We start from the raw sequence: 24,979 nt of genomic DNA, 5'->3' as shown, positions 1-24,979 counted from the left end.
CAACTGGACTTCCTTGTTTTTTCTTTGTAGACATTTCGTTTCTCGTCCGAGAAGTTTCTTCAGCTCTGACAGGATAGTGGGGAATGGAATGATTCCACTAGCTAGCCTGTGAGAGTAGAAGAAGCTTCTTAGATGAGAAGCGAAATATCTTCAGAAGAAAAAAACAAAGTCCAGTTGCCTCCTGAAAAAAGCACCTTTGGGATAACCATGACCTGCATGACTGAGAATCTCTACAGACTTCTAGCTATACAATTAGAGATGAACACCCTTTGAATGGTGTGGGAGCAGGACTGGATTTCCAGTGAAAAATTGCAGACTACGGGAACCAGGAGCATTACTCAGGTGACCCTGAGGACACAGATAAACCTCCAAGTGCTTCAACGTCCCTCTAAAAGGATGCAAATGATCAGCTGTCTGCAAGGAATATAAATCCTTCCATTCCCCACTATCCTGTCAGAGCTGAAGAAGCTTCTTGGATGAGAAACAAAACGTCTTCAAAGAAAAAACTAGAAAGTCCAGTTACCTCCTGAAAAAGCACCTTTGGGACAACCATGACCCGGATGACTGAGAATCTCTACAGACCTTTAGTAAACTGGGAAGAAATTATCACATATATTTGTTTCTTCAGAGTGTTGAATTGATTCTTCAGCACATTTACTAACACAAGTCAATCTTGTTGAACTTAATGTGTTCACTTTTGCTAGATTGACATGCCTCATTGTTATGCTATGATTTTAGACTCCCTCCCAAAATATAAATCTTTGTAAAGTGATGGATTTGCTTTTGAAGAGAACAGCATTGCAATAAACACAAGCAGAAAAGGCCTCAGTCCAGGGAAGGATTAAAGATGGCTTTGCCAAAACAGAACCAATAACCCTGATAAAGTTCTATGAATTAATGAGAAAACTGATTTCTTGGAACCTTTCCAGATAAGGAGAGGAAAAAGAGATCCAGCATATGTACTCTAGATGGCTGCTCCTGAAGAGCAAACCCCAGGATAGTGGGTTTCTGTGGGTTTAAGTGCTGGGAGATAACAGGATCAGTCATCTAACTGGCAACACTAAAGGACGCTAAGTTAGCAAATCTCATTTTCTAACCACTTTTGGAAATTGCTCATTAACTACTTTTATGCTATTAGAGACCTTTGGAATGACAAGTTGGAAAATGCTGGGTGAATCTGCCCTTAATCCCCAATGAAAGAAAATTTTAATCATAAGCTTAAGAATCTGAATCTAAAATAAACAGAAAAATGCCAAATAAGATTTTGATCTTAGAAAGTTATAAATAAACTCGGGATCCGGATGTAATTGGAATATTAATCTTTTACAGTAAAATTTTGGAATTAATTAAAAAAAACAGCTTTTCTTGGGAAATAGATTCTGTTTTGATTTTTAAAGGCATTTCGTGCAACAAAATGGAGGATGTTAGGTCTGACTGACTACCTGTATGGTATGGATGAATAATAACGGAACAACCTACATAACTTTTTTGGATATTTGTTTGTTTTTATTTTTTATTTATATATTTATTAGTTATATTTATTAGTTATTTATTTTTATCACCCGCATTCCCAAAGGCTCTGGTCTTCTTGTTGAAGTATGGACTGCATATTGCTAAGTTCCCATCTCTCCTGGAGAATGCCAGTTGGAAGAGATTTATGACAGTAAAGCATCTGGTCTGGAGATTCAAGATCCACCAAATCAGTGATGGGATTCAGCCAGTTCGTACAGATTGTTAATTAAATTAACCGATTTAATTAAATTAACTGATTGTTAAATTAACCACCACCCCATCCCACCCCCACTATCAAAGTGGATTCTGGGCACTGTGCTGCAATGGAGAAACAGGCAACGGAGAGGCCGCTGCAAATAAAGGAGAAGGTCATTTTCCCTCCTCTTTCCCTTGTACCGGCCACTCTGTTGCCCATTTCTCCATTGCAGTGCAGCACCCAGGATCCACTTTGATTGGGGGGGACATAAATTAACAACCGGTTCTCCCAGGCTCAGGTTGGCCATCACTGGAGGCTTGTCCCGCATATGCGGCGGAACTGGAGGACAGGGATGGGCCACGCCTCCCACATCAGCCAACTTGACTCTGGGAGAACCAGTTATTAAATTATTTGAATCTTACAACTACACCAAACCTTTGCTTGCCTGCTAAGGAACCCTACAAAAGGAAGTTCTATTATTGAGCTTATTGTACTGTCAAAATTAGGATCTTCAAGCCAGGGGTGAAATCTACTTACCTTCCCTCCCTGTTCAGAAATGTGCACACCGTGCACGTGTGTCATGCTCCACTCGCACGTACGTATCACATGCAATTTTGGACCCTCTGCACATGCACAAAGCCTTCTTCGCATGCACAGACGGTCAAATACAGGTTACTTCCTGGTTAAAACCAGGAAGTAATGACGTCCAGGTGGGTGGGCAGAGCCTCACGCTGTCTCCGCTATAGGTTCACCGAACCATGTGCCGCCACCACTACTGGTTCACCCGAACCGGTGAGAACCAATAGCATTTCACCCCTGCTTCAAGCTAATGTTGCTACTTTGCCTCTTTCTGCAGCTTCACTTACCTAACCTTTCAGCAGGTCAATTGTGTGATAATTGGAGAGGTGCGACTTCAGGTGTATCGTCACGCAGATGTTTGTTCCCTTTCGAGCTATAATTAAAGAAGCGAAGGGGGAAGATTAATTCTGTTTGAAAAAAAATTGACTGAAGGAAAATAACAAAGGCAGAGTCCCAGAAAGTTTATCCCATAAGGAGTATCCCGAAAGAAATGTTGGTGCTTTTCAGATACCTCTGATACGATTAGACGGTGCATTATGCACCTCTATACAGACACCCAACACATTCCTATACTTTATCAGGAACTACTCATATTGTTATATAGCTTAGTCCAGTAAACTTTACGAAACTTTGGAACTGGGTGCCAGTAAATAATGCTCAGGATCTTCTTTCTAATACTATTAATATTAGATCCTCTTAGATGGACAAATGAAAAGTAATCCATATTTAGAACTTCACTAAAGTATCCAATTCCTACCATCTTCAACGGTAAGCTTTCTGTTTAGCAGACTTTAACTTCCTTAACCAATATGTGAACTCAAATGCTGTTAAATTATGCAATTATCTATTGGTATGGGCACTTCTAGTGTTATGTGGAATTCTTAATCAAAGAATTTGTCCCAAGTTGGGGAAGATAAAAACCAAAAGCAAATGCTAACATATCTGGAAACTAGGAAAATTATATAGATATGTACATCTTTCTGTGTATAAAACACATTTTATACAAATATGCTTATGACTCTTTAAATAAGCTTTTTTTAAAAAACATAACTTTAAAAAACATTTAAAAAATTCATAAACTGATGGGAAGAAACTAAGCTCTGCTTTAAAAATGTGAAGGCTTAAGCAAACCATAAAGGTAAAGGTAAAGGTTCCCCTCGCACATATGTTGGGGGGGGGTGATCATCTCCATTTCAAAGCCGAAGAGCCAGCGCTGTCCGAAGACATCTCCGTGGTCATGTGGCCAGCATGACTAAACACCAAAGGTACACGGAACGGTGTTACCTTCCCATCAAAGGTGGTCCCTATTTTTCTACTGGTATTTTTTACATGCTTTCAAACTGCTAGGTTGGCAGAAGCTGGGACAAGTAACGGGAGCTTACCCCGTTATGTGGCACTAGGGATTCGAATCATTGAACTGCCGACAAGCTCAGCATCTTAGCCACTGAGCCACCGTGTCCCTTAGCAAGCCATACAGTCTCCTAATTCTTGGGGAATCCCATCCATACCTTTGTTTTTCAATGTCCTCTATCGTTTCTGGCAGGCGGATGCCTCGGGTCTCCGGGAGAAAGAAGGCTGATGAACCACACAGCAATGCCATGGCAAAAGATGCCGTTTGGGGCAGAGGCTTCCATATGCTATCCAACAGGAAGACAAGCGGAGCCACACATGCCCCTAGACGGGCCATGAAGGAGCAGTATCCTTGTCCACTCTGTCTAGAAGCCAAGGCAGAAAGCAATCAAATAGAGGTTGGAAGCTGAATTCAAGGGACACAAATGATAGGCTGGCTTGAAGTCCACATCTGCATCCCTCTTTTAATCTATTAAGAACATAGTATACATTATAAGAGGAGCAAGCTAATCAGCAGGACGTAAACACCTCCTGATATTAAGAGCTTTGATAATGTATTCAATCCAAATGCATACGCAGTTGCTCATTCAAGGGTGTTTTTTTTATGCCACCGTTAAAGTAAAAACAATTGAATTCAATCATTAAATGATTTCTGTTTCAATTAAAAATAATAGTTCTGAAAGAAAATGGTTTTTAATTGATTAGGTGGTCAGGTGATTATTCAGCCCTGCAGTTTCAGGCCCCAAATGGCCTTGCATGATCTTAAATGCAGAAAAGCAAATTTTTAAAAGGTATTGGAGGGAGGGCATGCACACACCAGGATCTAGGATTGTAGGAAATAGCAGTAGCTCTTTTCGGTCAGACCAAGTTCTTCTTGATCCATCAATCAATTATTCATCTCGAAAGCATCTCTTTCTTACCTAAGAATGGTGGGATAGAGTTCTGAAGAGTACAAGAAGACTATAGTGAAGGCAGCTTCAGAAAATCCTTTGCCAATGATGGCAATCACTGAACGCACAATCCCCTGAGCTGGGATGAGAAACAGGGTACAGTTGACATCTTGGGAAGCACGAGTTCATACTGGGTCATTACCACCAATGTTTAACTGAGCCTAGCACTAGTTGCCTGAGAAGACAGAAATGGGACCCAGCAGTCTACAACAAACTTGGCAACTTTAAGACATACTGTATGGACTTCAATTCCTAAAACTGCTGGCTGAGAAATACTGGGAGTTGAAGTCCACATGTCTTATTTGCCAAGTTTAAGAAACACTGTGCTACAATGAAGGCTGACCATGTGGGCGGTTATAGATATAGACCAGTGGTTCCCAACGTGGGGCCCATGCCACAAAGGGGAGAAATTTGATTTTTAATGGGGGCAATTGGAACCTTGTTTAAACCAAGTTAATGGACTTTTAGGTTTCCTCTGCATGAGTAGGAGTTCACTTTTTGAATAGTAAGAATTATATGTCACTGGGGGAGGGGGGCAACAGGATTTTAGAGATGCTTAGATGGGGCATGGCCAAAAAAAGGTTGGGGACCACTGATATAGACTGACCATTTGCTTGCTTCACCACATCAATAACCCTTTTGCCAGTGGTGAAATGTAAAATTTGTTACGACCGGTTCTGTGGGCGTGGCTAGATGGGGGGGTAATGCGCCTGGGTGGGCATGGCCAACTTTTTTTTTTAACTTTTAAAAGCATTTTTTCTACAACCTCTTTGGCTGAAGAGGTTGTAGAAAAAATGCTTTTAAAAGGTTCTGATGATCCCAACTGAGTAGCCTGATCCTCAGAAGCTATTAAAAGCATTTTTTACAACCTCTTCGGCCGAGGAGGTTGTAGAAAAAATGCTTTTAAAGGGCTCTAACGGTCCCTGCTGAGCCACGCGATCATCAGAGACTTTTTTTTTACTTTTAAAAGCATTTTTTCTTCTGCTGAAAAAAATGCTTTTAAAAGTTTAAAAAAAAGCCTCTGATGATTGCGTGGCTCAGCTGGGCATGGGAGTGGGGGATAGGGATTTTTGTTACCAGGTCTCTGAACCACCCGCCACCATCGCTACTAGATCAAGTGATCTGATCCGAACCGGGAGCATTTCACCCCTGCCTTTTGCACATTTAGAGCCTGAGGCTGGGAGGGTTGCCCTTGTTGTGTTGGCTGCATTTTCTAGACTCAAAAGCTGAGGTGAAGTGAAAGCTTTCACCCAAATAATCTTGACACAACTGAGAGGTTTTAATATTTCCTGTAAACTTACCCTAAAAGTCACTATCCTGACATGTGACAAAATATAAATTTTGCCACTAAAGCTAAAGCATCAGAAATCTTTTAAAAAGCATTTTGTTTTCATTTAAAATTTCAGCAAAGTCACTCAAACCTTCTCATCTGATCTAATGATCTACAAAAGACACTGAGTTTAAAGATAATGAGTGATGTGGATACTGTCAGTAAATGTGAAATAAATCACTTTTTAAAAAATCAATACTAATTGTATTTGATTGAGAATTACCTGAGATAAATATGCAAATACAAGTATGGAATAATGCAGCTAGCTTGCCGTATCCTGCTAAAAATATCTAAAAGGCAATAGTTTGCCTACCCTTAAAATCAATCAATTTGAAATGGATAGACAATTTCAACATGATCTAAAGGCCCTCCATTTGTACACAGTTTCTTACTTGTCTTAATTGCATCTGATACTTTACAGATATTGTCAGTGGTGGGATTCAGCCAGTTCACACCAGTTCTGGAGAACCACTAGCTAACTTTTTGAGCAGTTTGGTGAACCAGCTGTTGGAAGAAACAGCCTTTTGTTTTTCCCACCTTACAGAGTTAATCCTGTCAGGAAGGCAGGAAGGAGACATTCTGGTTTGCCTCTGTGTGTTGTTGAAGCCTAATCCTTCTCTTTATTGCCCTGATTAAGTGTTTTCAGAAACTGCGCTATGGTAAAACCTTGTTACATTGTAACAACTAATGGTTCTTGCCAGTACACCCAGACTTTCTGTAGCCTGAGCTTCTCCTGAGGTTTGTTTTTTTCTTTAGAGGCTTGACTTTCTTAAAGGGGAAGGTTATTTTAAGCTTTTTAAACTGCTTTACTGGTTCCTGGCACTATCCTTTTGGGGTGTATTTCTTAGAGGCAGGATGCAAGCTTGGTACTCTGTCTGATTTTTTTTACTGCCTTTCTGTGGGCATGTGATCTTTCCTTAAATCTGAATGACTCCCTTGGGACCGTGATGGTGAACCTATGGCAGGCGTGCCAGAGGTGGCATGGAGCACCCTCTCTGTGGGCACACAAGCTGCTACCACAGTTCAGCTCTGCCACGCATGCACTTCCTGCCAGCCAGCTGGTCTTTGAGTCTCTGCCTTGCATGTGCAGGGGGCAGAGTGCATGTGGGGGCCACATGCACATGCACAGGGAGATGGGGTGCATGCACAGGTCTACGCATGCATTGAATTTGGAGGGTTTGAGTGCTTTGGGCACTTGGTCCAGAAAAGGTTAGCCGTCACTGCCTTAGGATATCTTATGAGGTGAGTGAGACCAGCCAGTATCTTTAAGTGGTGTAAATGGATCTAAGGATTGCTTCTCCTGGGTGGGAAAGGGTGCTTTGTCAGTTCACTGAGCACAAGAGTCTCTTGTCTATGGGGATTCTTCAGTTATACAGGTCATGGTTGTCCCAAAGGTGCTTTTTCAAGAGGCAATTGGACTTCTTTGGTTTCCAGAAAGTCCAGTTGCCTCTTGAAAAAGCACCTTTAGGACAGGAGTCTCTTGCATTTCTTCGGATTGGCATAGGCACATGGTTGCTCACTGATAATAAGTTTAAAAAAAATAAGAGGCAGGGGTGTGGATCCTCCCTCCAATTCATTTTAGTTTTCTCTCATGATAATAAGGCTTAGTAACAAGGCACCAGGCTTGAATTTTATTTAGATATCTGTGACATGTACTACTTTTATTGTGATCCTGACAAGCTAGGGAGGCCAGAGATTTGAACCTGGGTCCCCTATATACTTCGTTAATTTGTTTCTTTAGCTCGGCATTTTGTAGCTCCAGTGTGCCCACCCACTTTCTGGAGAGCTTAAATGACCTCTCTGCTAAAGGGTTTCACTTTACGAGCAAGAGTTGGCTGCTGATAGTTAGCATTGCATTTTCACTATTCTAATTCCTCAAGGTGCTCTGGCACCCTGCCTGATTTGTAACTCTGGGTTGCAGGTATTGCTGATGCAAAGGAAGGTATTTGGCAATATGGTTAAGGTTTCCAGGATAGCTGTGACTGTCATTAATCCTCAGTGTGTATTCCCCCATTTCTAATCTAATGATTGGTATTTAGGGCAGCATGATATTTTTTGCAAGCAAAGAAGCTTTTTATATTTTTGTACAGTTAATCCTTGACTTACAACGGTTCACTTAGTGAATATTCAAAGTTACAATGTCACTGAAAAAAGTGACTTACAACTATTGCAGCATCCCGATGGTCACAGATCAAAATTCAGATGGTTGAAAACTGTCTCATATTTATAACAGTTGTAGTCTCCCAGGGTCATGTGTTCTCACTTTGCAGCCTTCTGACGAGCAAAGTCAATGTGGAATCCAGATTCACTTAACAACCATGTTACTAACTTAACAACTGCAGTGACTCACTTAACAACTGTGGCAAGAAAAGTTGTGAAATGGGGCAAAATTAACTTAATAAATTTCTCACTTAGCAACATAAATTTTGGGCTCAATTGTGGTCGTAAGTCAAGGAGAGGCCAGGTGATGCGAGGCCGGGCGTGATAAGGAGTGGCTGGGAGAGGAGGCGTGAGGAGGGGCCAGGCATGGCGAGGCAAGGCACCCCTTGATGTGAGTGACATTGAGTGGGCCATGCCCACCCAGCCACGCCTACCCAGCTGGTTATTAGGGCAGAGAACCGATTGTTAAATTAATTGAATCCCATCACTAGATATTGTGCCCAGAATTGGAGGTCATCTTGTTGGGGAAAGTTGCTCTCTTGAGTAAAAATTTGTTTGGGGAAACTAATTTCCGTAATATTTACTCAATTACCCCTGCTGAAACTCTAACTAAAACTACTTACATGTTGGGACAATAATGTTGATTCCCACACATAATCCACTTAGGATGAGGGCCCAGGCTTGGCTTTTCCTTCGTCCAATTCGATTTACCATAACAAAAACAAGGAGCTTGGCAGGAACCTCAATGAACCCAAAGACAAACTGGGTCATATACATTCCCAGGCCAAAACCAGTGATGTTCATGCTAATGGTATAATAGCAAAAAGCTGCTCCAAACCTGAAGGGTAAAGAGATGAAGAGATGTACAAAGAACCCCCAGAATCAGACCCCAGGAGGACAAAAAATGTCCAAGAGAACTCAAGACATGTGCCTCACCACACAGCTGCCATGAAAAAGGAAATCCTTCTCAGCATTGGTGTTCGGAAAAGACTGATGTAGGAATAGTTCCCGTCTGACTTCTGGTTTATCACTGCTGCAATCTTGAGTAAGCTCTGAGAAAGGGAAGTTGAGTTTTAGAGCAGCCACTTATAAGTATTTTATGAAATAAAATAACCAAGAAATAAGAACAGAAATGTATTATCAAAAAACAAGCACATACTAAAACTGCATTTGCAAAATTATTTGTAGAGCTATAAATCTACTTATTTGATCCACGTAGTTTCAAATACATGGCTATATAATGCATCATCCAAATGGGGAACATAACGTTTTGTAGAACTGTGTGCTTGCTCAGTTTGTTTTTCATGGTTGGACTACTAATTATCCTCTTCAGTCAATCTGGTCTCCTTTCTACTAGTGTTTTTTCTTTAAACCAAATTTGGTCTCTTTAAATGAAGGACATGCATACAGAGAAAGCACACTTCTGCCATTGGTCTCATGTGCTTTAGTTCTTTAATTTGAGAAACTTGTGTAAATTGGGTTCATGCTGGGCCATGATTTATTGCATAAACCCAACTATCTGAATTCATCAACACATTCAACCATCAGACTACAGCAACAGTCACCAACCTTTCTAACTTGGTGGCCTGGCACGAGGAGGGCGTATGAGCAGCAGGCGCATGTACGTGCACACCACTCCATTTGTGCGAGCGGCAGCCACTTGAGCAGAGGGTGCTTGTCAGTGTTGGGTTTCAAATTTTTTTACTACCAGTTCTGAGTGTGGCTTGGTGGGTGTGGCATCCTTGGGGACCCCTGATCTACAGCTTATAAACCAGTGTTTGGGCTCACCAAAGAATGCAAAATCAAAATCAAAGACATACTATGACTTACCATGAGGTATGAGGCCAGTTCCAGAGGCAGGATGGGATTCTATTTCCATCCTCTGGGACAGGGGTCTCTAATCTTGGCAACTTTAAGACTTGTGGACTTCAACGCCAAAGCTGGCTGAGAAATTCTGGGAGTTGAAGTCCACAAGCCTTAAAGTTGTTAAAGTTGGAGATCCCTGCTCTGGGATATGCAGAGATTGCAACAGTGAAGCCAAGAAGCTTGTCTCAGGTCACCTCAAGGCCAAATGATAGCTAATCAGTTGAGAAAGTGGTCCTGTGCAATGTGGGTTATTTATATGTATTGAGAAAGGATATAATAACAAGAGCCCCTCTTTGTTAAAAGCTGATGATAGCCATATGTTCACTTCTACACCCAAGATAAACCAAGGAGAGGCAGACCCCCCTTTTGTACAACAGTTCACTGATATTCTCCATTTACTAGCATAGCAAACTAAAGTGACACCCAATCTTTCTTAGTAGTGAAGAACTAAAGGTCTTGAATGTAAGGTAAAATGTGGCCAGCTGATTCTGCCTTGAATAGCCAAGGTCTGCCTGAACCCAGTCTGCCGCTCCATGGTGCCATTTTCATGTAAGGATGGGAGAAATATTTGTTTAGTTTGCAACAGATCTGGGTTATTACTTGAAATTAACATCTCTCTAAATAGTGCAGTGCAGTTTGCCATTCCAAAAACAACAGACGTTATTAGATAAAAAATTTCGTAAACATAAAAAGAAATTGTTTGGGAAAACTGCATGTTAGATGAAACTGTTCTCTGACATAAATACAATAGAACAAGTCCAGAAATATTTTACTAGAAGAGTTCTTCACTCCTCCGAAAACAACAAAATACCTTATACCAACAGACTTGAAATCCTGGGATTAGAAAACTTACAACTCCATCGACTTCGACATGACCTGTGTTTAACACACAAAATCATCTATTGCAATATCCTTCCTATAAAAGACTACTTCAGCTTCAATCGCAATATTACAAAAGCAAAAAATAGATTCAAGCTAAATGTCAACCACTTCAAACTTGATTGCAGAAAATATGACTTCTGTAATAGAGTTGTTAATGCTTGGAACTCATTACCTGACTCCATAGTCTCTACTCAAAATCCCAAAATCTTCAACCAAAAACTGTCTACTATTGACCTCACCCCATTCCTAAGAGGACTATAAGGGGCGTGCATAAGAGCACAAAAGTGCCTACCGTTCCTGTCCTATTGTTCTCTTCATTATATCAAATTAATATAGTTGTTGCATATTTTTTACTTATATATATATATATATATATATATATATATATATTTTCTTCAAGATATGTTGTTTTATCTATGACAATTGTTTGTGTATACTGTTGTGACAAAAAGAAATAAAAAAAATTAAGGAAAGGGAAGAGTCAGAATACTACAAAGTGTGGAATAAATTATATGATTGGTTAGAAAAAAGAAATCAAAATAATAAATTGGAATATTAACCTAATTAAGTTAAAATTAGGAAGTGTAAACCACTGAATTGTGTTAACTGGATAAGGATGGATTGGTAAATAGATACCAACGTAAATATAAGCATGTAAAGGATCGATTGAATAAGAACAGAGAATATATATATATATGTCGATACGGCAAGCTGTAAAATACTATATGATGTAATGTTATGTCTGTTGTGTGTTTTTAATGTGTTTTTGTTTTTTTGTTGTATTTTTCTTTATTTATTTTTTTAAGTTAAAAGTTTAATAAAAAATATTTTTTTTAAAAAAAAAGATGAAACTGCAGGGGTAAAAAAGCTTTTACTTGGAGAAACAGGTTCAAAATTACACATTTTAAATTCAACCTTCCTAAAAAATATATATCTAAAATTACTAATAACCAAATCCAAATGGAATGGAGAATGAAAAAATGGGGGGGGGAACCCAAACTGAATACATTTGCAAAAATGAGGAATAGAGAGCCTGTGACTCATTTGTCCATTCTATCTTCATAGCAGTTGGGGGAATTGTAAGGGGGGGGGCGATGCGAACAGTGAAAATCAGTTTCATCTCTTGAGTTTTTAGGTACTGATGTCTTGACATACCTCAGGATTTATTTTGTCATCAAATTCTTTCTTTCTGTTCATTCTGGCACATCTTTTTAAATGTCTGTGAGCTTCTTTCACTTTCCCTTTAATTAACAACCACCTGGCAGATTCTGGGAGCCACCTATTAAAGGGAAGGATAAAAAAAAAGATCATAATCTCTGCCTGTAACCAGCAGCTCAACATACTGATTGGGGAATTCTGGGAGTTGAAATCCACACACCTTAAACTTGCTATGTTTGAAAAATACTGCTCCAGCTCCAGCTAAAACTCCTTGAGATGTATGGCTATGTCATCCTCATCATGAATATGATGGGCAGGTATGGAGCTGACCAAAGTATTCAGTTACATACATTGTCTTGTTGTAATCCTAGCAATTTTATCAAAGCTTCCCATAAATCTGAAAATGTGCAGCCTGGATGTTTTCTTGCTCATGTAAAAAAAACTTTGCTGGCTGAGGAACTCTGGGAGTTGAAGTCCACAAGTCTTAAAGTTGACAAAGTTGGAGACCCCTGGCCCAGAGGGGAACAATCCCTTCCTGTGATGTTAACATTATACTTTATTGATGCAGCCCAAAATTACATTGAGTCTCTGCTGCTGACTCATCCTTAATCCTACCAGAACATTCAGATCTATCTCACAAAGATAACTATTTTAAAGTAGGAGGAGAAATCAAGGATGGGTGATTAACGGTGATGATTTTTTTAATACTCAAACTTACCCTCTACTACATTAAGAGCAATGCAGCAGAGAATGAAAACAACCCTTTGTGGAATATGTCTACTACATGTTCATTCTGCCATTCTTGGTTGAAACTTCACCTTTTAAGGCCGCTGCATTACAAATTACTAATGTTATTGCTGTTTTTGGAGTAAAGTTCTCCGTGTGTAATTAGAGTGAAACCCCTAGCAGTTTAAGGCAATTAGTAGTACCTTCAGGATCCAACAAAATCTGGCCTATTTTATGCAGTTTCTACCAGGAGAATCTCAACCAACATTAAGTCCAAGGAATAGGGGCTTAGAGATATGCCTTCTCTGTAACTGCCCCCATACATAAATATTTTGCTTTCCATGATCTACAAAAATCAGAACTTCCTAGCCTGTGCAGGGTAGTGTTAAAGTATTAAACCATGAGGGGCCCGGGCATTAATCCAACCTTTGCCATGGAAGCTCACTGGCTGACATTGAACCAGTCATTCACTCTCAGCCTGACCAACTTCACAGGGCAGCTATTGGAAGAAAAAAAAAAGTCTTATGCTACATTTAGACACAAACGCATACCAAATAAAAATGCTATTATTATTGTTAGCCTTTCACAAATTGCTTAAAACCTATTTGTTCCTCCAAATCCACATCCCTCACATCCAGGACATAAACTGTTTCAACTCCTACCTTCAAAACGACGCTATAGAGCACTGCACAACAGAACAACTAGACACAAGAACAGTTTTTTCCCGAAGGCCATCACTCTGCTAAACAAATAATTCCCTCAACACTGTCAAACTATTTACTTAATCTGCACTACTATTAATCGTCTCAAAGTTCCCATCACCAATCTCTTTCCACTTATGACTGTATGACTATAACTTGTTGCTGGCAATCCTTATGATTTATATTGATATATTGACCATCAATTGTGTTGTAAATGTTGTACCTTGATGAACGTATCTTTTCTTTTATGTACACTGAGAGCATATGCACCAAGACAAATTCCTTGTGTGTCCAATCACACTTGGCCAATAAAAAATTCTATTCTATTCTATTCTATTCTATTCTAAATATTTGGAATTTACTGGTTTGCAGATTGCCTAGTAGGTAGTTTTGATGTTGCGTGCCCCTGGCTTTTTTGCATGCATGTTTCCTTATTTTTTGTAAACCACAAAAAGTTATGTAGAAATGAGAAGTGTAGTATACTCAATATTTAATAAGTGAATACAGATTTAAGCTTCTTTCTGTCTGTTCCTATAGGCTACAGAACCTGACTACATTAGTGTCTGTTTCTGAGACTTAGATTTAGACTTACAATAACTTCATTGTCACTTTGAATCGGCAGGCATTAAAATGAAATTTTGTTGCATACAGTTCTCAAAGGGTCTCCACCAGTGGTGGAATTCAATTTTTTTTACTACCGGTTATGTGGGCGTGGCTTGGTGGCATGGCATGGTAGGCGTGGCAGGGAAGGAAAGCTTTAAAATCTCCATTCCCACCCCACTCATGGGGGAAGGTTACTGCAAAATCCCTATTTCCTCCCGATCAGCTGGGACTCGGGAGGCAGAGAATAGATGGGGGCAGGACCAGTCAGAGGTGGTATTTACTGGTTCTCCGAACTACTCAAAATTTCCGCTACTGGTTCTCCAGAACTGATCAGAACCTGCTGAATATCACCTCTGGTCTCCACCTCCAATAGAGGAAAAGAAGATGTTGTTTATTTCGGGGCCTCTGACCTGAACTTTGAAGCAAGATGATGTTAATCTTAATTTGATGCTGATTCAAAAGCATTAAATATGTAAACATATCTGAGTATTTGGACATATTAAAGGGATGGATATGTACATTTCAATCAGATATCTAAAAGGCTTCACAAAAGAAAATGTTCTTCTTACTTGCATGAGCAATGCCAGATTATTTTTGTGTTCTTAGTGAACCATTACTGTGTTATCGTTTATTTTAAAATGTCAAACACTGGGTCATTAGCACTTGAGACAAGCTGCTAGATCACTCATTTCAGTTTATAGCAAACATGCTAGGCACAAATTAACATCCTTCTCTTAATATTTTAATTTTGGGGCTTTTCCAGATTGCAAGCCATGAGCCAAATAAAGTTGGTGACTCCCTGTGGTGTACTTTGCTCTGGCTTTCTGCGGAAGGTTTTTCTAGAGAGAAAACACCCGTTTCTTGCTCTTTGAAGAATCCACACCTAAAAATGGGTGGCGCTTCAATTGCTTCAATCTTAACGTTTTTGTCCCTGCCCTGAGCACATCCCTGATGCTGCCCCTTTCATAGAAACACCATTGCTTCTGATGAGCTGTCTTCCAACTTTGTGTTTCCAAAGTCCCACCAGTAAAAGCCCTATGAGTTCTTTCACCGCCATTCAAATACCCCAAATCTTGGTCGCACTGCTCTAGGACCTGGCCTGAAGTCAAAACAAAACAATTTTTCTGTTAAGTCCTCGCAGTTGCGACCGACGCCGAGCCTGCCTGTTGCTACCTTTCACTGATTGGTTAAGACGCAGCCAGCGAAAGGAGCGGGAACCAAGCATTACCTCATTGGTTATTCCAGCCTGATAGCTCGCTATTTAAGCAGCTGTTAGGCGGTTAATGTCTAGCGCGCGCTGAGTTGTTTCCAAGTGTTGCTAAAAAATAAAGAGTTATTTAAACCACGTCTCAGGTTCTCACTGCCCAGTTCGTAAATTAGAACATTTTCCTTTACTAGTTTAACTTGATTTTGCAAAGGAGTTTTTGAAAAATAACATTTTTACCCACCACATGGAGATGATGCCCACTATACACGGAAGAGAAGTGGTGAGAAGCAGCCAGTGCCAAGCCCGCACCAAATAGGCAATCAGAGCAAGAAGCATATTTCCAAAACTCCAGAAGAGACTGGTTATAATTGCTGATATGGTGCGATGTTCTATATCCACCCATTCCATGCCTAGAAGATAGAGAAAGTGTTCAATAGGCCCATCTGTACAGAGGTCTCCCTTTTATTGGAGGAGGACGGCAAAGCTAGATATTGCAGCACATAGGAAGCATTTTTATAGCCCTTCATCTTAGCCTTTGATTCTCCAGGAACTGAGGTGTCCTTTGTCCTTCTCAGATTTGCAGCTTTCTTGATCAGCTTGCTTTTAATCTCTTGCATTCCTTTTCTTTATGGCTGTTTTCATTGCTGGTTTACCTTGAGAACAAGGTAAACCAGCTTATAAGTAACAAACTTATAATTTGATTTCAGATTTTGTTTTAAATCAAGAATTACAAACTTTTAGGGCCAGTGAGTACATTTGAAACACCCTGCGCTTCACTTTCTTTCTTCCTTTTTCAGAATCTACTATTAAGAAAACCCTCATATGTTATCTCATGTTTCACTGAGAAAAGTCAAAATTGGGACTCACACTTAAAGGATCCGGAGCCTTCGTGTATTTGCTCGGCTTAGAATGTGTTTTTCAGTCCTGTAACTGAGGACTGCATCACACAGTTTTTCACTCATAGATTTCAGTTTGTAAGGATACCATATGTCTGCAGGGCGTGGTAAAGGAATGCTATCAAAGCTCCACTTATTTTTTATGTGCAGTCATAGCTGCCATCTTGCCCTTTAACCATATATCTGCAGACACCTCTAATCCATAACTACATACCATACACTTGTTCCTTTCCTCTTTCCACAAGAATCCTGCAGAAATCAAGTGCATATTTCATATCTACGAATTCCTTTGCACAATGGATTCCTATTTATCCAAAGCTTCTTTGGATAAAGGCCCACCTTGGCCTTCTTTTTGGCTTACCCAGAGGTATTACGATGATGGAGAGTCCACAGATAGACATTCCTGTCAGAGTCCGTGTCACTGCGAACATAGTATAGGAAACTGAGACTGAACTCAGTACCCCAAAGATGAGGGTGCCCAAATAGGACACCAGGAACATTCTCTTCCGACCAAACCTGAGGCACCATAGAAAGAAACATTATTGCTGTGATCAAGGAGGCAACTTGCAAGTCATCTCCAGATTCCTACCAAAGGTTATGAGAGTTGCAAATTGCCCTTTCAGAGAAATTGGCTAATAGTTCACTTTTTATCCAAGCAAGTAAAGAATTGCTCAAGGAGCAGAATCAACCATAGGACACAAGCTTCATATAATAACAATATTTATCATGGCCAAAAAAAAGCACTTTAAACAAGTCTGTTTTCACCTGACCAAGAACAAAAATAAAGCACAGAAATTATTTTGGAGCAGTTACTAGGTTCCTGTAGAATATGTACACAAGTGGAAATATATGCATTACATTTGAATAAATGAAAATAAATAAATACATGTGGAAGGGTATTACCCATTTAATTTGTTCTTGACTTATTTTGTATTTACGGTGCCATTACATCTGTGCTAGTCTTTTCATGCAACCTAAGTAATTGGTCCTTCATAGGTATTGTTGAGGACAAATGGGAGCTTGTTCCCCAGATGAAAAATTGGAAGCTAAAGTCTTCATGTTTCTGTTCCCGTAAAAGTATGGGATAAAATGTCAAGCACATGTCAAGAGTCAGCATGTACCCAGATGTTCTTTCTGTGGATTCACAAATCATTCAAGACTATAACATTTTTTACTATAGGGGAGTACATTTTGGTCTGGTACATACAAAAGAATAGATGCCTTTGAGACAGTCTTGATGCCTAGTGACTTGCGAGTCTAGGACAACTCGTCACAAGCAACTCGCCAGGGAAAAACTCATCGTGAGACAAGAGTTACACTAATATGGAAGAAATGGTGGCATAGAACCACTAAAGAAAGGATGCAAAAGAGGGACAAAATGAAATGTGCATGACAAAAATTAAAATATGTTTTAATTGATTTAAATAATTAAAGTGAATTTTTGAATTGTCCCATAGGGAGTTGGCCCATGGCGAGTTGGCGGCAGCAAGTTGTCCCATTCTAGCCTGGACTATTCCTTGCAGTTTTCTTGACAAGATTTCAGAAACGATTTGCTTTTCGATGCTTCCTAAAGCTGAAAGAGAAAGTAACTAGCCCAAGGTCAGTCCAGTGACTTTGTTCTTAAGGCAGGATTAGAACTCATGATCTCCTGAGTTGATGCCAAATTATCTTCTAATATGAATGTAAACAAAGACCAGTTGCCTAGATCCTCACTTCCAATTAGATCTTTGGGGGAATACTCTGGTGCCTTTCTAAAAGCTTTTGCCTTTAAGTCTTCATTTAGCTTTCCCCTTTCTGTTTGAATCCGTCTGTTTCCAATACTGTTTCTGTTATTCCCACACATACATCATTGTTCGGTGGAATGAAGAAAGTTACATTTACATCAACAGGTTCCCTCTGGTGGATCATTCCAAAAAGATCCAGCTATTCCCTGGCTATTGCAAAAATGTCCACCTGATCATTTGTCTGACAAAAGTCTCATACAGTAGCACTGCCAGACTTAGGCTGCAAAGCTCCAGCAACCACTAGGTGGCAGCAAATATTTAGTAAAATACCAATAATTTGCTGCCATCTAGTGGTTGCCTAGAGTTTTACACCCTAGGTTTGGTAGAATGTTTATAGCTTTTAGCAATAATATTGTTAATTTATTTTAAAATAAATCATTCTGAAGTAAATCAGATTTTTATCTATCTAGTATGGGGTTGCAAGTATGGAATTTTGCAAAGCTGTTCTAAAGTTGGGCTGAAAATTGAAATGGCTGAGCAAAAGAGCTGTGTTTTTACTTTTCATTTGATGCCATTTTTATTGCCTGCACATGAACTGTTGCAACATCCTCAAATTGCCCACATGTCTAGATAAAATAATGGAAAAATGAAACCAAATTACCTGTCAGAGAAGTCTCCAAAGATCACAGCACCAAACATCACCCCAAAGAAGAAGAAGGTAGCAGTTGCTTGGTTCAAGCTTTTATGCTCACAGACCAGATTCCACTGGAAAATAGACATTCATTTCATGATTTCCTTTTTCAGTAGCCCAATAAGTTTCATGTTCATGACAATTACAGAAGTTTTTAAAATGTTTTAAATTTATGGATTCCAACTTTGGATTGACTCCTAAGGTACCATTCTGGTGGTAGATGTTATAATGCCATAATGAAATCCCAATATCACCACAGCTGGCCCTATCATTAACCAAAGTGAATAGATATTGTTGGGCAAGGGTTAAAAAATGGAGTTTGTAGGTGACAGCCACATCCAGCCTTTCCTGAATCCCTAAAGTAAACTGCTGCCTTCAGATGTTGTGGAAGATGCTGCTCCATAGTCTGTGGTGAAGAAACATTCACTGTTAGTTAAATATTCAACTACTGTGGCTTTTCTACATAGAATGAGAGGAAGGCACCATGTTCTTAGCTGGTTCAGAATCAGGGATGAAATGCTCCCAGTTCAGACCGGATCGGCTGTTCCAGTAGCGATGGTGGTGGGTGGTTCGGAGAACCAGTCACAAAAATCCCTGCTGCCCCCCCACGCCCCCATGCCCCCACAATTGCCTGGTCGCCCGCTTGCCGCTTCTTTTTAAAAATGCTTTTAAAAGGTTAAAAAAAGGCTCTGACAATCACAGCTGAGCTGCCTGATCATTAGAGCCTTTTTTTAACTTTTAAAAGCATTTTTTTACAATCTATTCAGCCAATGCTTTTAAAAGAAAAAACAAAGATCATGTGCCACAGCACAGCACACATGCACAGCCACCAAACCAGTAGTAAACCGGTTCAGATTTCACCACTGTTCAGAATCCCAAATATCTTATGCTATCCCTGCATTCACCTTGACAACTGTTGAAGGCTAACCCCTCATGATATTTGCACAAGTGGGATATACAGTACTTATATAAGTACTGTACTTATATAATTTTAAATCAGGGAATTATCAAAAAGTCACAACTTACAGAATGTACAAAGCCACTTTTACAGAAATCACCACATTTTATTAGAGATTAAATTAAAAGTTTAGATCCAATTTTGGTTGGTAGAGTAGGCAGAAGACGCCTATTTTTCATCCACATGTTAAACCAAGATGATGACTCTTCTTTAACTATTATCCAAACACCATAACATTCATTCAAATTAATAATAATATAATCATCTAATATTCTTTAATGGATTCAAAATATCTTTCTGCCAGTGTCTTGGTTTTTAGCATAAGGAGAAGGGTCGGCACTCAGTCTATTTTTAGAGATGTCAGGGAAGGTATTTTAAATTTGAGTGGATTTGTTTTCCATAAAGCTTCTGAGATGCATCAGATAATTTTCTAGGAAGTTTCTAGGAAAGAAGTTTGCTATGCAATGATAAACCATTAACTCTCTAACACTTAATTGAAGTATTGAGTAAATCAGGCATTAAATCTGCTAGGCAGTGAAAGTGTTAATAATATTTGAAATGGGCACCCAATCGAGTCCACTAGAGATCCATGGAGAATTGATTCCTCAAAGAGTGTGAGTTATGTCCCCTAATCACCTTGTTGGTGGTACAGAGATGCTAGCAGGGAGAACCTATTGTAGATACACTGTGTTGATTGACTTCCTTGAAGCATCTGTTTGGTCACTATAAGAAACAGAATGCTAGACTAAATCAGCCTTTGCTCTGGATCAACAAATCTCATGTTCTGTTTCTTTGGCAGCCATTTTTCTAATTATGGGATAGAAGCCAATAGAGCATTTCAGATTCTTGTTGCTTCAATGGGAATGGGTGACTGACAAATCAACAGGAAAAAGAAACACTATAGAATAAGCTGGAGATAACAGGAGGAGGAAAGCAGCAGGTAAGAAATTTACTTTCTCAGAATGTCATGGAAGAATTATTGTTTACTACAAATGAAGAACAAATGCACTATACAAAAAGGTTTCCATGCCCATCTCCCAAACTATTGCCAGATCTCAGAATAAATTGTATTCTCATGACAAACTAAACTCATACTTAATTGACATATGGTCTACTGAATTAATCTAATTTTCTGGGCTCACACAATGTTCTGCCATAAATCACCTTCAATGATGTACATGCATTAGAAGATTGGGACATACATTTTTCTACAAAATAAATGGATTAAGTGAACCACAAGAGCTGGTTTCATGTTAAAATTGTTGACTAGTTTATGGTCGTGTGTGTCATGTGAAGTCGTTTGTCAAAAGTGAAAGATTTTCAGTGAACACAAAGGAAGCATATTCCCTCACCCCACATCAAGCACATACAGGCACTCAAAATTTTCTGGGAACAATATTGTATCATAACAGCACATACTCTTAAGGACTTGCCCAAAGGACATGACCAGCCTATTAAAAGGACCCAAAATGCAATGCTATGTATGCTAGGAAAAGTATATACAAAAATTCTATGTATTGGGTGAAAAGGCACATATGCATAGGCATGAATTTTCATAAACTGAGGTTGAATGATGACAAATAAATTTAAGATTGGTGAAATGAGAAACTGAGCAAGAGTGAATATGGTATATTCCTTATGCATGACAGTTAAATTTTCCAGAAGCAACATGATTGTAATAGCATCTTCTGGAGAATAGACAAAATCAGACAGGACCCTGCTTTTAAGTAGCTAACAATTTCATTCAAGTATAAGAATTAAATGAATATGAAATTCCAATATACGATTACACAAGTGATTATCTAAAAAGAATGCATTCCCCACATAAACTGCCCTAACTAAAGATTTTGGAGAAAGTGAGGAGAGGAATAATATAGCAATCATTTTCTCTCTCATCCCTTAATATTTCGTTCTCCATTTTTATGATGGATTTTTCAATACTAATTTGAAGTTTTACCTGAGTGGCTATTGTGGAAATGAATTGGGACTGATCATAGGTCCATCCATACTGGCATTTCTGCACAGATACATTGGTCAATTCAAGGGAGGAATTAAGCAGTAGATGAAACTGAGGTTCAGAAAACATCTCACAGGAGCTGAAGGCACCATTAAAATCTCTTGGAATGTTGATGATCAGCACGTCTTCTTTAGTAAGATTGGCAAATTGTTGCTGATGTGGGATGGCACAGTGATGTCCTGGGGTGGCTGCTAGGAAGTTATGCAGCAGGAAATGCAAGGGGAGCAAGAGTCTTGGAAAGCAGAGCAGAAGCACTGTTAAGATCTGGAATCGCCCAAAGCCTCCGACTTCCCTCAGGAGCTCTTCAAAGTTCATCTTTGCCAAGTCACTTGTTTGCTCATAAGAACTGAGATGCCGGAGAAGAAAAATCCTGCTGATGTTGGGTTCTATATGAACTAGATGCCATGACTTTTCGCAAAGTCCTGGTGGACTTTGAAATGTAGAATAGGTCTTTCCCCCCACAGCAGAAACTGTGCCAAAGGTTTAGTCACAATGAAAACTGGATGGGGTCAGAATTAGTGAAGTCATAATTACTGAGACATGAAAGAAAGAAATCCAACAGAAAAATTAAGGACAGGAAGCTAAGAGATAGGAGAATAGTTAACACAATGAGTATTATTGATTGACTAATAACCTTTAATGCTGCCAGAAATCAGGCTGGGCATTCAGTATATTCTTCTCTCTCCTTTTGTAAAATTAAATACTAGCTCAGGCACACAGGCTACCATACTTTCCTATGACCAATAATTTTCTTTGAGAGCATCTCACTCTTCTTGTTCACTTAGAGAGAAATGAACAGAAGACAGAAGGGAGATGTCATCAAACACATTGGAAAGACAAAAGCTTGCAAACCAAAGCATAGGAATAGGTCAATTCTCTAAAGAGAGACTTGCTGGTCAGTTCAAACATTTTAATGGGACATAGATAATATCCCAAAACTAAATTGTAAACTAACTGATCACAGTTTAATGTAACAGGTTGTGCAAGCTTGTCCCAGATATTTATTGTTCAATTTTCAACTCAGAAAGCTGAGTTAATTAAGTAAACAAGGTTCACTGACCTTGTTAAGCATGTCATGAGAACACAGCCAAATGCTGTGTTCTTTATTCCTTATTTATTATACTGATACTTCTTATGAGGAGAAATTGAGCTGAGAGGGGAAAAAAATTAAACTCAGGATACCCAAAAGTCATGTGATCAAAATTCAGCTGCTTGGCAACTGGTATGTATCTATGACAATTGCAGTGTCCCAAAGTGTGATCATCTTTTGCGATCTTCTGACAAGCAAAGTCAAAGGGGAAGCCAGATTCACTTAACAACCCTGTTACTAACTTTACAACTGCAGTGATTCACTTAACAACTGTGGCAAAAATGTGGCTGTCTAATTAAGTATAGACGGTATACCTAATTCATTTCTAAATAAGACCCACTGAAGTAGATCTTGATTTCCTAAAAACAATTTCACAGCTATGGGTTCCTTGTACAGCTCTTTAAAGTGCTGATATCATAGGCAACATGCAATAAGTAAAGAGCTGATTCCCTATTTGGGAGTAGTGGGAGTTTACCAGATGATGTCTAGTTAGTGGTGCAGCTGTTGCTTGAGTTAACAGAAGAGGTTGAAGACCCCATACGCAAGAGAGCAACAAATTGGACTCACGGAGTGAATAGTGGATTCAGGCCTATCATCTATAATTAGATTTATATGCTCTTGCTGGGATTCAATCAGTTTGCACATCTTATTTACTTTTAAAATGTTTTGTTTCCCAGAAACAGTGGACTGTTAACTAAGTACCATTGGGTAACTAAAGGAATCCTTTCCTCTTTATACAACAATTAAGTCAGAGGTCTAAACTTATATTGCTGAAGCTCCATGATCATTGGTGTGCAGTGTGGTAAAGCAAAATGCATAACAATGTTCTGCTCGAGGTAACTTGTGGCATGTCAGATACGGCTGCCTACAACTCCCAGCATTCGTCATCTTTCTGAGAGAATTTGAAAGCCTAACAGTAAAATACTGTCATGAGGGAAATACTTCTGGGTTCCGGGCACAAAGGATCAATAAATGTTGCTCCCTAGAGTGATCAACCTATTAGGGGCTACAGTTGTCAATAGAATGTCACATCAGAGATTAGAAGCATAAAGAAGGCAGGGAGAAAAGAGCAGAGTCTTCTTATTGTCATTTGAGCTACAATCATTTTTCCCAGTTCAGACTTCTTGGAACAAGACAACAGTGACTTCTCGTGGCTAAATGAACTCATCACAAGTCACCTCAAGTGATGGTTATCTGTAATAGAAATGTTATCATTTAGGCATGTAAAAAGAAGTATATGTAAAAAGAAAGTGTGTACAATCCAGCTTTTTTGAGTTGGCTGCTGGAGTTATTTGTGCTTCTAGTACAAAGCTGAGAAGATTTAAAGCACTGGGCCCAGTGGAGATGAGACACAACTGTTACCACAAATACATCTCTATTATATACTTTATTTTTTAAAGTTGTACCCAGTCTTTATTTGAACATTACTTGTTTATCTTTAATTTAGAAGTTTAGCTAAGGAAAATTTTCAAAGAATCCAACTCCCACCTTCATTTTTATACTGAGTCTGGACATAGATTTTAAGAATCCTTGCAAAAACTATAATTAAAAGAATGCACATACTTATGAGCTTCACTTTTCCTATGACTTTCCACTTTCTGGAGGAAAAAAAATATGAAGTATTGTTTCTTACCTGTTTGGATAGCATACTCACATTGGACTTATATTTAAAAAGATCAATGTTTCATCCTTTCTTTTGTTTTGCTTTAAGATAATAACCAGATCTATCCCTGATTTGTGGGGGGAAAAGGCATTGATAAATTTGGGCGCTCTACCCAATGCAAATTATAGGGAGCTGGGTTCAAAAACAGCCTGCCTGTTAAATGAGAAAGGCACCAGTAAGGAAACATAACTTTTCTACTTGGGTGGAGATTAGATCTTAACTATATGTCCCTGCATCTTCTAGTTTATGGATGTGACCATTCCACTTTGCATCAGCCTCAGAAAGATGGCTACATCTGTTGAGTGGCAAAAAAACAACAACAAACCCCAACACTTTCAAAAACAAGCAAGGATAATCTCCATTTTATATGGAGATTAGAAAGAGACATTGCATAGAGATATTGACAGTCTGCAGGTAACCATAAACGGGTTAGTTCTCTGCTAAGAAGGTATAATTACATAGGGAGATAATGCAGCTCCTAGGAGCTGGCCAGGGTCCTGATCCCTAGATATGGAAAAGAGACTTGATTTAATGCAGTGTTTCTCAATTGTGGCAACTTGAAGATGTGTGGACTTCAACTCCCAGAATTCCCCAGCTAGCCAGCTGGCTGGGGAATTCTGGGAATTGAAGTCCACACATCCTCAAGTTGCCACAATTGAGAAACACTGATTTAATGGGACTTTGACAGCAGGTACTTATCTGCTGTGAACATATCCATCC

The 24,979-nt window shown here is 39.2% G+C and overlaps 1 protein-coding gene across 1 annotated transcript in view; it reads right to left on the bottom strand.

Moving 5' to 3' along the window:
• Positions 1-23,906, bottom strand: part of SLC22A7 (solute carrier family 22 member 7) — a 35,950-nt gene extending 12,044 nt beyond the window's left edge. Inside the window, exons 1-10 of the mRNA XM_058165179.1 lie at positions 21,447-23,906; positions 18,502-18,605; positions 16,478-16,632; positions 15,462-15,630; positions 11,981-12,104; positions 9,014-9,129; positions 8,701-8,915; positions 4,558-4,666; positions 3,796-4,002; positions 2,575-2,660 (exon numbers count right to left, since the gene is read on the bottom strand). Coding sequence (XP_058021162.1) covers positions 2,591-2,660; positions 3,796-4,002; positions 4,558-4,666; positions 8,701-8,915; positions 9,014-9,129; positions 11,981-12,104; positions 15,462-15,630; positions 16,478-16,632; positions 18,502-18,605; positions 21,447-21,821 — 1,644 coding nt within the window. The 5' untranslated portion in view covers positions 21,822-23,906 and the 3' untranslated portion in view covers positions 2,575-2,590. The remainder of the gene's footprint in view (positions 1-2,574; positions 2,661-3,795; positions 4,003-4,557; positions 4,667-8,700; positions 8,916-9,013; positions 9,130-11,980; positions 12,105-15,461; positions 15,631-16,477; positions 16,633-18,501; positions 18,606-21,446) is intronic.
• Between the last annotated feature and the right edge of the window lie 1,073 nt (positions 23,907-24,979).

The sequence above is a fragment of the Ahaetulla prasina genome, chromosome 1 (genome assembly GCF_028640845.1).
Source record: "Ahaetulla prasina isolate Xishuangbanna chromosome 1, ASM2864084v1, whole genome shotgun sequence".
Taxonomy (NCBI): domain Eukaryota; kingdom Metazoa; phylum Chordata; class Lepidosauria; order Squamata; family Colubridae; genus Ahaetulla; species Ahaetulla prasina.
The sequence above is the reverse complement of the archived record's forward strand: the minus strand, read 5'-3'. Positions and strand labels throughout refer to the sequence as shown.